General features: G+C 48.1%; 1 protein-coding gene across 1 annotated transcript in view; it reads right to left on the bottom strand.

Annotated features, from left to right (window-relative positions):
• Window positions 1-12,159, bottom strand: part of foxo1b (forkhead box O1 b) — a 24,380-nt gene extending 12,221 nt beyond the window's left edge. The window contains exon 1 of the mRNA XM_077019436.1: window positions 11,581-12,159. Coding sequence (XP_076875551.1) covers window positions 11,581-12,159 — 579 coding nt within the window. The remainder of the gene's footprint in view (window positions 1-11,580) is intronic.
• Between the last annotated feature and the right edge of the window lie 121 nt (window positions 12,160-12,280).

The raw sequence follows: 12,280 nt of genomic DNA, 5'->3' as shown, positions 1-12,280 counted from the left end.
TCACCACCACCCCCCCCCCCCCACACACACACACACACACACACACACACACACACACTCATTCACTACGGCCCATGGGAGAACAGTTACCCTGAACTACACCAAACACAATACAGCCATGCATGCTTCAAATTCCAGTCTTTCACACACATACACTAACTCAAGAACACACACACACACACACACACACACACACACACACACACACACACACACACACACACACACACACACACACACACACACACACACACACACACACACACACACACACACACACTCGCATAGCAGCCGTGGCTGGTAAAATGAGGAAAGACACTGTTCCTGGTGTCACACTTCCAGTCCAGGGAGCTGAGCTTATCAACCAATCACAGGTCAACCTGTTTAGATGGGTTTGCTTAACAACCAATCACCAGTCAACCTATATGGGTGGGTTTGTTTAACAGTGAGTCACAGGTCACAATGGCCGTACTGAGCTGGTGTTTGTCTCAGTCTGCCTGTGCCACACCAGTCTCTCCTGTTACATATTTAAACCTGAGTTTATGTTTAGACCAAAACCCTCTGGGTCTTACTCTCAGTTATGAAAACAATTTCATTTGCAGTAGTTTTGATTATAACTGTAATGTAATAGCTACATCAAACACACTCGACTGATCTTTAATCCTGCACTTGGTAATCTGTATTAAGGGATTAAGCTTGATTATGTGCCAAGTCTAGCTGTCCCACTGAGACAACAAAACACTTTTGACAGTCGCTCTGGACAAGCGTCTGCTAAATGAGAATGATGAGAAGTGGTCACGGCTGTGGTTGTAGTGCGCTGCAGACACACAGCCCGCGTGCTGAAAAGGAACTACAGGCAGTGACGTCTGTGCTGTGCCTGGACAGACAGGATTCTTACTAAAGCGGCTGTGGGCAGAGACACAGCAAGGTCACAGGAACATGTCTTATCTCAGCTCTGATTCCATCCATCACACCATTCCCACATAACAAGTGTTTACTAATGGCTCTCAATTCTTACCAGCACAAACTTGTAGGGTCAATAATCCGTATTTTTCCCATAGACTATTCCTTCTTTTTTTTCCTCATTTCAGCCACAGTACATTACAGCAACCACAGAATGACGACATTTACATGTTACACTGCAGATTAATGGTGCTCACAGCTGAATTTATTTATTGTGAATGTAAATACTTTGAATTCATGAAGTGTGACTTGTAGATTTTGAAATACATTTTGAAAGTGTGAGTTTATTGCATTTTAATCAAGTATGAATGTAATTATTGTATAAACTGCTATATGTAATGTATAAACTGCTCATTTTAAGTTTATTTAGTGGTTTAAAATTCACACTCTATTAAATCTGAGAAATTCAAGCATAAAAATTCCAAGTTCTCATTTTCAAGCCAAATGAGACAGAGGCTCACACAGACGTCTTAGCCAGCTGAGAAGAGCGAGGGCTACAGCGGCTCCAGACGGGCTCCAGACGGGCTCCAGACGGGCTACAGGCAGCGCACCCAGCTGCTGCTGTGAGAATGCAGGTTGGACCCCTGTCCTCTTCCCTGCAGAAGAACTGGTAGCAGAAGGCCTGGTTCTGGGGGTTTACACTCCAGAGCCGGCCTGGGTCTGTGAGTCTAAATGCTACATGTGAGCCCATCTGGGTCTGGAGGTCTAAATGCTGCACGTGTGCCAACGGTTCATCTCTCAGAAAAACAGTTCCAGTAAGACTCCAGGCTCCAAAGCACTAGGGCAGCACGTAGGTTCCCTGACCCCGCACCAGCCTGCCTCCCCTGGGGCAGTCAGGACCCTGGGGTCCCCCTGTCGGAGGAAGCCCCGTGGGAACCAAACGGTTATCGCAAGCAGATGGCTGCAGACCCAGGGATACACCACGCCGTGAGGGTGTGGTCTGCACGTGTGCGATGCGTGTGACCCGGAGTATGCGTCCACACACGCACATGTGTGGAACAGGAAGCTGAGTTCTGAGTAAGCCCTAGAGACAGGTGTGTACGCATGTGTGTTATTGTGATAGAGAGTGAAGAAAACACGTTTTCTCTTCCCTCCTCTGTTATTCTGCCCCCCACCCCCCTTTTACGTTATGTCACATATACTGATATTATTTTCAAAACATTCTCAGACAGCAAACTCCATTATAATTGAACTGTCCCTCCAGTTAATCATACAGAAAGACTGGCCAATACAGACATGAACAAGGCAGTCTGCTCCCTGTGCACTGAACTCAACTCACACTGAGCACGTGTGGAAGAAGGACATTTTTCCTCATCTTTAAATCAAGGCAGGAGACTCTCATCAGTTATTGAAGTGACTAACACATGATAATGCCTGATTCCTCTTCCTCCTGATTCCTCCTCTTTAATCTCCCTGGTTTTGACAATCAATGAATCTGGTGCTAAACCCTATACCCCGTCTTTCTGTGCTGTGTGTGTGTGTGTGTTTCAGGGAGGAGATGTTAACACACAGCGTATATTTTCCAGCCACTCAGCAGGAAACGCATCACTGCTCATTGTGAGAGACGTGTGTGCTGTTTTTACAGGAAAGTGCAAAAATAACCGAGAGCCAGAGGTTCCACCAGGGCCTCTGGACACCACCTGAAAAAGCTCCTATTGGTGCTTTTAACATTAAAGGAAAATGATGTCTCGACTCCACACGGAAGAGAAAGACAGATTGAGACAGAGAAAGAAGGAGAGTGAGTGAGAGAGAGAGAGAAAGTGAGAGAGACAATGGGGGGGGGGTGTTTGATTTAGTGGTAACTTTATGTAAGGGTCAAGATAGACCACTGAACACAGGCATGCCATCATAACCCTGCCCCCGCAGCAGAACCGGCTCAGAACCCTGCCCCCGCAGCAGAGCCGGCTCAGAACCCTGCCCCCACAGCAGAACCGGCTCAGAACCCTGTCCCCACAGCAGAACCGGCTCAGAACCCTGCCCCCACAGCAGAACCAACCCAGAAGCACAACTGGCCAGTGTTGGGAACGTTACTTTAAAAAAGTAATTAGTTATAGTTACTCACTACTTGTTCAAAAAAGTAACTGAGTTAGTAACTGAATTACTCTATAATAAAAGTAACTCGTTACCAGGGAAAGTAACTATTTGCATTACAGTTTAAAAAAAAGTTATATGCCAATGAATAAGGATTTTTTGAAAAAGCTTTCAAACTTTGAAAAAGTTTTCACAGTTAGTTGAAATGAGTAGATGAGAAAAGTGTTTAACTTTTTATATTTATTGCACATTCACAGACCAGTGCAGGATAAAATCCTTAAAAATCCCAAATCTTTGTAAAAAAAAAAAAAAAAAAAAAAAAAAAAAAGCAAAAGTAAACAGTTACACTATATAAAGTGCATTTACATCTATCAAATTAAGGAAAATTCTCTCAACCTGAGACGACTGGTTTGTTCACAAGAGAAGTAAACTTAACAATAAAACCTCTATTCTTAATTAAATAAATCAAATACCCAGTCTGGTAGACATTCAGGAACTTCAAGTATTTTCTTATATCGCCACCTTGAAAATGCTCATTTGTCTTCGGCTTACTCCTGACTCGCCATTTTGGCCTCTTTTCCGTTTGGTGTGTCACTGGTGCGCTTCGGAGCGCGTGTAAAAACACTGGCTCTGATTGGCTACCATAACGCTGCCTTAGCCAATCGCTTACTGACTTGTTAAGTTAAACGGGTGTTACACAGAGAACTGTGACCTATCGAGATCTGTTACTCTGTCTGGGCAGCGGTCCGCTCGGATTACTGTTAGTATATCAATATATAGTAACGCACTGCTTTTAATGACCAGTAACGTCAACGGCGTTGTAACGACAGGAAAAGTAATTAATTATATTATCCCGTTACTGACAAAATGACGCCGTTACCTAACGCCGTTATTTTTAACGGCGTTATTCGCAACACTGCAACTGGCTCAGAACAAAGCACAACAACCTACCTGCACTGTTCAGGAGTTTCAAACACATTAGTGGTTAAATGTGATGAGCATCAGGTGTTTGTCCTGTGAAAAAATGTCACTTCAAATCCGGTTTTGTTGTTCTGTCTCTTTAAGACGTGGCTGTCTGTGCACAAAAATGACAAATTTCATCAAACAAACGAAAAGAGATCGCAGCTCTGCCCATCTGACCCCGTGACCCCATAGCACATGGCCTCTGAGGCTGCAGTGTTTCAGTTCACCAGGTATCACGATCGTTTCACGAGCTGTGAGGTGCGTTCCAGCAGCATCATGGGGGAAATTGCTAAGCAGCTTCCTGCCTTTGGAGAAATAATCAAAGAGGAACAATATTCAAGGATATCATGGAGAATGGCAGACCTAGGAAATGATGTGGTCCCGTCCCGTGGCTGGGCCCTGTGTCCTGAACTCTCAACTGGATCCTGTGTCCTGTGTCCCGCACTCACAGCTGGACCCCGTCCCACTCACAGCTGGGTGCTATATCCTGCATCCCACACTCACAGCTGGGTCCTGCTTCCTATGTCCCGCACTCACAGCTGGGTCCTGCTTCCTGTGTCCCGCACTCACAGCTGGGTCCTGCTTCCTGTGTCCCGCACTCACAGCTGGGTCCTGCTTCCTGTGTCCCGCACTCACAGCTGGGTCCTGCTTCCTGTGTCCCGCACTCACAGCTGGGTCCTGCTTTCTGTGTCCCGCACTCACAGCTGGGTCCTGCTTTCTGTGTCCCGCACTCAGCTGGGTCGTGCTTCCTGTGTCCCGCACTCACAACTGGATCTCCCATCCCGCAGTCACAGCTTGGTCCTGCATCCTGCATCCTGCCCTCGCAAGCGGGTCCCGCGTCCTGCACAGCTGGGTCCCATGTGGCAGGTTGTGGTAGGAGAGCTACAACAGGCACGTGCTGGGAAATGAGCAAATGGCTCAGGAATGAAGGATGTTTGACATCTATCTCACGACACCTCCTTCCCTCCCTCATTTTCTACATTTCTCTCTCTCTCTCCCTCCCTCTCCAAGAGTTGGTGTGGTCACCTCCTGTTATTGTGTTCCAAACGTGGCCATCTTGTGCTGGTAGCAGCAGGCTGATAGCGTAGCCTTCTCTTCTGGCTAGACCTGCAGCACCTCAGCTGAACTGCACTGAGAAGTTGGATGTGTCACCTAAGATATTTTAGCCTTTCAAAAGCCAGAAAAAACAGACACACATTGTTACACACATCACCGACAGTAGTAGTTTTATGCACAATTGTATGCTTTCGGTCATAGGGTGAAAGCAATTTATTTTCCTATTCAAAAGCATGTGGAGGACAAAGAGATGGTTTGTGTCATCACTCAGTGTCGGATGAACGCCTACACCTGCCGAGTCGCCGAGTTCATGTTCACATTCTGGTATCTGTTGTTACAGATCACTCAGTCTGGGTGGCAGGCTGCTACCTGACAGCTCATCAATCTCTTCGCTCTCACGACCGTGTGCGGCTGCCCGCCAGCAGGGGGCGGGACACTGGGTGGGGCCGGGGGCGGGGCTGGTGGGTCGACTCTGCTCACGCTGCCGTGTTCATGTGGCTGACTAACGCCATCGGCATGGCGCAGGGAAAGGGCACCTCCTCACGCACACGCAACTCTGCCAAGTTCAGTTTAGTGGAAAATGGACTTAAAAGCAGCCAACTGTCAGTTGTCTTCAAATTACTTTTGGAAAATTTTGAAAATATTTTGGAAGTTTTTTTGGCTGTGTAATTTCTAAAATTCACAGGGATTTCCATGTGTTAATGAAGACTGAATTTACAGCATTCATTTCATATTTTCTGACCGTAACCTTTTAGAGCTACTCAGTTCCTTAGAAAACTAACCAAATGTTTGTATAATGATACATGATCATCTAATGGAATTTTGCTTGGTGAACACTTCAAGGCTAACGGGGTTGCATGAACAAACAGACTCAGACAGCTTTGGTGCATTCTTCATGTTGTGGCATGACCTGGATATGACCTGGGCATGACCTGGATATGACCTGGGCATGAACTGGGTATGATCAGGCCTCCCATCCCTGTATGGGTTCCTTCCCCAATACCAGTTCTGGGGCTCCAGGTCTGGCCCAGTGTTCCGAGATTCTGGTCCCAGCCTGAGCCTTAGGGATTCTGATCCCAGCACAAAGTTCTGGGATTTCCATCAAAGTCTAATTGTGCAATCATCAAGTCAGCACATCTAACTGCCAGCAAACACATCCTTACCTCCCCGTGGCTTCAGCGCGCTGGACAGGATCTGCAGTTTGGCAGCTAGATGCTTCTAATAAAAATAAGCACACACATCTCCTACTGTTATTCCTTCTTACCACAAACACTTGAAAGGTAGCTGGCATTTCCCGCTTTCAAAGAACAACCTTAGAATTACAAGCAGCCAAAAATAAGGAACGCTATTTATAACGTCTTGGGGCCGAGGGTGAATTCCCATCCATCCCAAAGCTATTTTCTCCCTATTATGAAAGATGCTTTGGGCACGCTTCCAATGCAGGGGACATATCACCATTGTTCTACCTGTATGCCTTCATCTCAGGATGAAGCACCATGTCCGTGGTTGGCTCCAACCCTGGTCTGTGGTGGCCTGTGTCCATCAGGGTGTCTGTGGTCGGCTCTAACGCTGGCCTGTGTCCATCAGGGTGTCTGTGGTCGGCTCTAATGCTGGCCTGTGTCCATCAGGGTGTCTGTGGTCGGCTCTAACGCTGGCCTGTGTCCATCAGGGTGTCTGTGGTTGGCTCCAACCCTGGTCTGTGGTGGCCTGTGTCCATCAGGGTGTCTGTGGTCGGCTCTAACGCTGGCCTGTGTCCATCAGGGTGTCTGTGGTCGGCTCTAACGCTGGCCTGTGTCCATCAGGGTGTCTGTGGTCGGCTCTAACGCTGGCCTGTGTCCATCAGGGTGTCTGTGGTTGGCTCCAACCCTGGTCTGTGGTGGCCTATGTCCATCAGGGTGTCTGTGGTCGGCTCTAACGCTGGCCTGTGTCCATCAGGGTGTCTGTGGTTGGCTCTACCCCTGATCTGTGGTGGCCTGTGTCCATCAGGGTGTCTGTGGTTGGCTCCAACCCTGGTCTGTGGTGGCCTGTGTCCATCAGGGTGTCTGTGGTTGGCTCTACTCCTGATCTGTGGTGGCCTGTGTCCATCAGGGTGTCTGTGGTTGGCTCTAACCCTGATCTGTGGTGGCCTGTGTCCATCAGGGTGTCTGGGGTGGGGGAGATCCTCCTCTGCTCTGAATCTGAACTCCTTCTCAACACAAAGCGTGTATGACACAAGCCTTGCTACACATACCACCCCCCATCACCAAAATGTGCGCTTGTAACACGGTTGTGTGGGTTTATGCAACCTGTGCAGAACAGTACTGCACTGACGTGGGTTTTGCGTACATCTGACATGCAGGAAGGCCTGAATCTGCGGTGCTCTCCCCAGAAGACTGAGGTGCAGTTGAGGGCATGACGTAACCAAGTGTACATGTCACACTGCCCCCCGCAGGCCTGGAGGTGCGGAACACCCTGAGGGCAGTGGGTGAATGGGGGCAGTGCCAGTCCTCATACTGTTGCCCCCATCCTCTTCACACTTTATAACATGAACAGATACCCAGAGAGTTGTAAATATGCTTTAGAAGTACAGAGCGTTTTATCTGTCATTGCACATTTATCATTAAAGCTGTAAACGAGAGCCTCGCCGGTGACGTGGGTCTACACCACGGTGCGCTTTTTGCAAATGCAAGAAAATCAAAGAGAGTGGGGAGAACTGCACAGACTGCTGACGGCTCAACTTCCTTTTGACATTTTTGTGCGGGGATTTTTCTGATATCTAATGAATTCTCAGAAGCTTCAGGTTTCACGTGTCTCAGCTGTGCATGTCACTTTCATCTCCTGACAGCTCTCTTTCTCTGTGCACCTTGCACAATGCTAATTACACAGGGCATACGTACATACCCCTCAGCCTGCACGGAGGGCAACCATGAAGAGGAAATACAGGTATTGCCACCACGGTCTCTGTGCACCATGGCACACTCACGGCTTTTGGAGACTAAACAATTGAAATATATTACACACACAAATATTAGTGAGCATCTATTGGAAGTAGATGGAAATATTATAAGAAAACTGCTGGTGACTTTCAACAGGAGTTTAACATTGGTTATGGAATTGTTGGGAGGTTGTGGTGTTCAATTCTATTTCATCTATGCGGAACAACAAAATCAGCTGGGAGAATTTTGGCTAGGGTGTCACCTACTCAACAAGCTTGACCTGGACAGTGCTATTTCATTAGGACTAAGGTGTCTTCCACCCTAGAGCCATAAGGGAGAAGCGGTCAAAAAATTACCAATGTAACTGTGGGAGAACATTGCAAAAAGCGGACAAGTGACCCAGACACACAGCCTAAAAACCAGACCGTCCAGGTGAAACCTAGATGGGTGTCAACCCGAGACGGAGGCCATTGGTTTGAACGCAGTCATGGATCTTTGCAGGGGCTGAGTGGGAGACAGCAGTCAAGGACAAAACCCAGTGATTTAGCATTTGAGAATCGATGATCTGGCCCACACAAGCCTCCCACCCACTCATTCACCCTGTTTACCTCGGGATAAGACATTAGTCCAGACTCAGGGGCACATGATCCTGTGTACATCTGTGGACACGTTTTATTTCACATCGTTAGATAGTGTATAGTGTGTGTGTGTGTGCGTGTGTGTGTGTGTGTGTGTGTGTGTGTGTGTGAGAAGAGAGAGAGAGTGAGAGAAAGAGAGTGTGAGACTGGGTAAGGGTTGAGCTATTGTAGACTTCAAAGCATGGAGGAGTAACAAGGTTTATCTACTGAAAACAGAGGTCATAGTTAAACATTTAGTAGAACTATTGAGTGTGGGTAGAGGGGGTTTTGCCTAAAAAGATAATAGCGACAGATTCTATGTCAGAGAGACAGAAATTACATTCTGTAGTTTGAACATGTGTGAACTGAAGATCCACACACACACACACACACACACACACACACACACACACACACACACACACACACACACACACACACACACACAGACCTGACAGAGTCTTTCAGGTTCCAAAAACAGAAGCTTGATACTAACTCTGACACTGGGCATGAAGCCGATGAGGTCAGAAGGAAGTTTTGGAATCCCACTAACACACACACACACACACACACACACACACACACACACACACACACATGCCCAGCGCGTTCCTCATACATACACACACACACACACACACACACACACACACACATCATGCCATTTCCATAGGAGATCAGACAAAACACACTATTGTTAAATAGACCTAGAGACTGTGTGTGTGTGTGTGTGTTGCTTACTATTAAGAGTTTTGCATAGCACAAATGAAAACAGTCCTGGCTTGTGACATATCCATCAGGGTACAGTAGAGCTTGACCTTTGACCTTAGAAACTTTGCTTAACCCAGAAGTGGCCTCCCCAAACCCAACAACCGGTTTTCTCCACTTCACTCAAAGACTTTTTATTCTTTCCAGAATTTTATTGGCATTTCAAGAGAGAGAGCGAGCCTCTTCCAGAGCCTTAGCCTTGTGAAAATTAAGACAGATGAATGACCACCTTTGCTCAGGTTGGATCTGTGTAGTGCAGACACAATCAACACTGCTAGCACAACATCAAAGACAACTAGTGCTCCTCAATGGTCAGCTAGCCAGGCACAGAAATATCTGCTTTTGAAGTGAGCAACAGTAGTAAAAACATCATTACAGTGTAGCATATCGGGACAGTGAGTCAACAGCCTTGGCCAAAAAAACACTTGGCCCATCTGCTCCTGGTTGGCTTGACTGTTTCAGTAGCACAGCCATGATTAAGACCGGAGGTAGAATACGATTGTTCTTGTACAATAACATTCCACACAATCTGTGGCACGAGCTTGGCTGCGTAATGGACAGCGGTGTTACATAGTCCTGCCCCTAAACGCTGCGCCCTTCCCGCAGACACAAACATCCCACGAGCGATCGGAATGCTGAGATTATGATGTCACAATAGCGCGGGCTCAGACGGCCCGTCTCGGCACGCAGGCCTGCCGGCGCTCGGCTAAGGGTCTCTCAGGTAGCGGTGAGTCCTGCAATCACAGGTAATCCCGCAGGTATTTTTAGGTCAGGGAGTGTAGGGTGGGTCCGAGGCTCATGATGTCAAAAACGACGGCTTCCTGATGTCATTGACACACCTCACCGCCCAGACAGAAGCGTCTGTCTCTGGGTGGCCCACAGCCTGAGTTAGTGCAGGTGTAATGACATCTCAGTGGAGCACAGGCTACGGAGCTTAGATGGGCATCCATTATATTTACCAGCTATAATTCAGCACAGAGACATTACCATTATGATGGCAGGTATAATAGTGAAGCAGAGCTATTAAAACAACATGGCCCTCTGCTTCACTGCTCCCAGAAACCCCAGACAGCTGAGTGGACAACAGCAGTGTTAGGTGTGTAACCGCCTGTGTTAGTCCCCATAACTGAAAGCACTACAGGACCTTTAGAAATGTCTGTGCATCACAAGGATAGATATGACTGTATGTGCGTGTGTGTGTGTGTGTGTGTGTGTGTGTGTGTGTGTTCAGTGGACAGGGGGGTTAAAGGCAGCAAAAGGAAGTATAGTTCATATGAAGAGTATTCCGGCATTAAAACACACATATAACCAAGATGTTTTATGCATACATGTTCACATGTATTTTTTTAATCACTTGAGTTTAAGCTGAATGGAACTAAAGATCAAATCAAATTCTGTGAAGACACAGCAGGTTCTGACATTATTTACATCTTAAACGACTGCTGCAGTATAATACACAGTGTATAATACACAGGGTACAATACCCAGTGACAATATACAGTGTATGACACACCGCGGACACTAAACTGTCAGGAATACATTAGAATGAGAGCTTTCCCAAGTCTTCAAAAATGAAGTGTGAATGAGGTCTGTATGCAAAAAAGTATATAAAAAAGATTTCACTCCATGAAACTACAGAACTGAAAAAATCATCTTACACTCACACACACATCATACACACACACACACACACAAGTGTCTAACCTTCCTCTCCTAGATTACTCATACTGAAACTTCTTCGTACCTATTGAGGGCATAGGACATTTTGTATAACCTCAAATAACCTTATGATTCCGTTGTGTGGCATACAGCCAGCACGCCGTTCAGTACCAGTACATGCGTACATCCCCATGTAACGTGCCAGCGCTTCCCATGTTAAAACTGCTCAGCGCACTTGGCAGAATCAGCACGGGCCGAACATGGGCGCGCGCTGTGTGCGCCGAACCCCGCGGGGAGTTCGGCTCGCGCGCTCCGCTCTCGTTCCAGAAATGCCAAAACAAACCGCGTGTCATTCGCGTGCGAGTCACGGCTGCACCAGGGGACCCGGCATGGTGTGTTGAACAAAGATGGACAATCCTTTCTTTCTACTATTACAGTCACACGCGTTAATACATCTTATTCAATTACACGCTTCTTGTAACTATAATCATATTTCATATCGATAAGTCACTTCTGGTCCTGCAGGTGTACTAACATAACCAGTACTTATCAAACGCTTCTTTCATATCGCGTGCAAAAAACTTTTTTTTTTGCATGAGGACCATTACCTTCCAGCCCGCGGAGCTGTTGCTGTCCCCCTTGTCCTTGAAGTAGGGGACAGTCTTCACCATCCACTCGTAGATCTGCGCCAGGGTGAGCCGCTTCTCCGGGGCGCTCTCGATGGCCTTGGTGATCAGGTCCGCGTACGACATGTTGCCCCACGCGTTCCGGCGGGACGAGCTGCTCTTCCTCTGCGCGGCACCGGTACCGGACGGGTGGTGTCCCGCCGGGGAGGGGAGCGACGGCACCTGTTGCTGCTGCGGTAACTGCGGGCTCGCGCGCTGCGCAGGTAGAAGCGGCGCGCGCTGCTGCCGCTGATGTGCGCAGTTTTCTGGACAGTGGAAGTCGGCGCAGAGCGCGAGCGGGTCCTCCGAGTAGTCCTGCGTCTCCACCAGCAGACTTAACCCGCCGGACAAGTCCACGCTCCCCGCCTCCGGTTTAACGGACGGTGCCGGGGACGGGGTGCTGGAGCCGCCCGGTTCGCTCGGCTCCGGTCTCGGGAGCGGCCAGGTGCACGAGCGCGGCCGGGAGAGCGGCTCGAAATCCGGATCGATGTCAAGCAGCTGCTGCGGCGACGGCCCGGCCATAACGGAACCAGAACGGGACCGACACACTGACCCCGGTTCAGCAAAAGCGATTAAAGGAACACTTGCGCTGTTTCCGAATCTTTCTGGCGACTTTGTTTCAGGACTAACGACGGAGACGCAT

This window comes from Brachyhypopomus gauderio, chromosome 10, assembly GCF_052324685.1.
Source record: "Brachyhypopomus gauderio isolate BG-103 chromosome 10, BGAUD_0.2, whole genome shotgun sequence".
NCBI classification, from domain to species: Eukaryota; Metazoa; Chordata; class Actinopteri; order Gymnotiformes; family Hypopomidae; genus Brachyhypopomus; species Brachyhypopomus gauderio.
The sequence above is the reverse complement of the archived record's forward strand: the minus strand, read 5'-3'. Positions and strand labels throughout refer to the sequence as shown.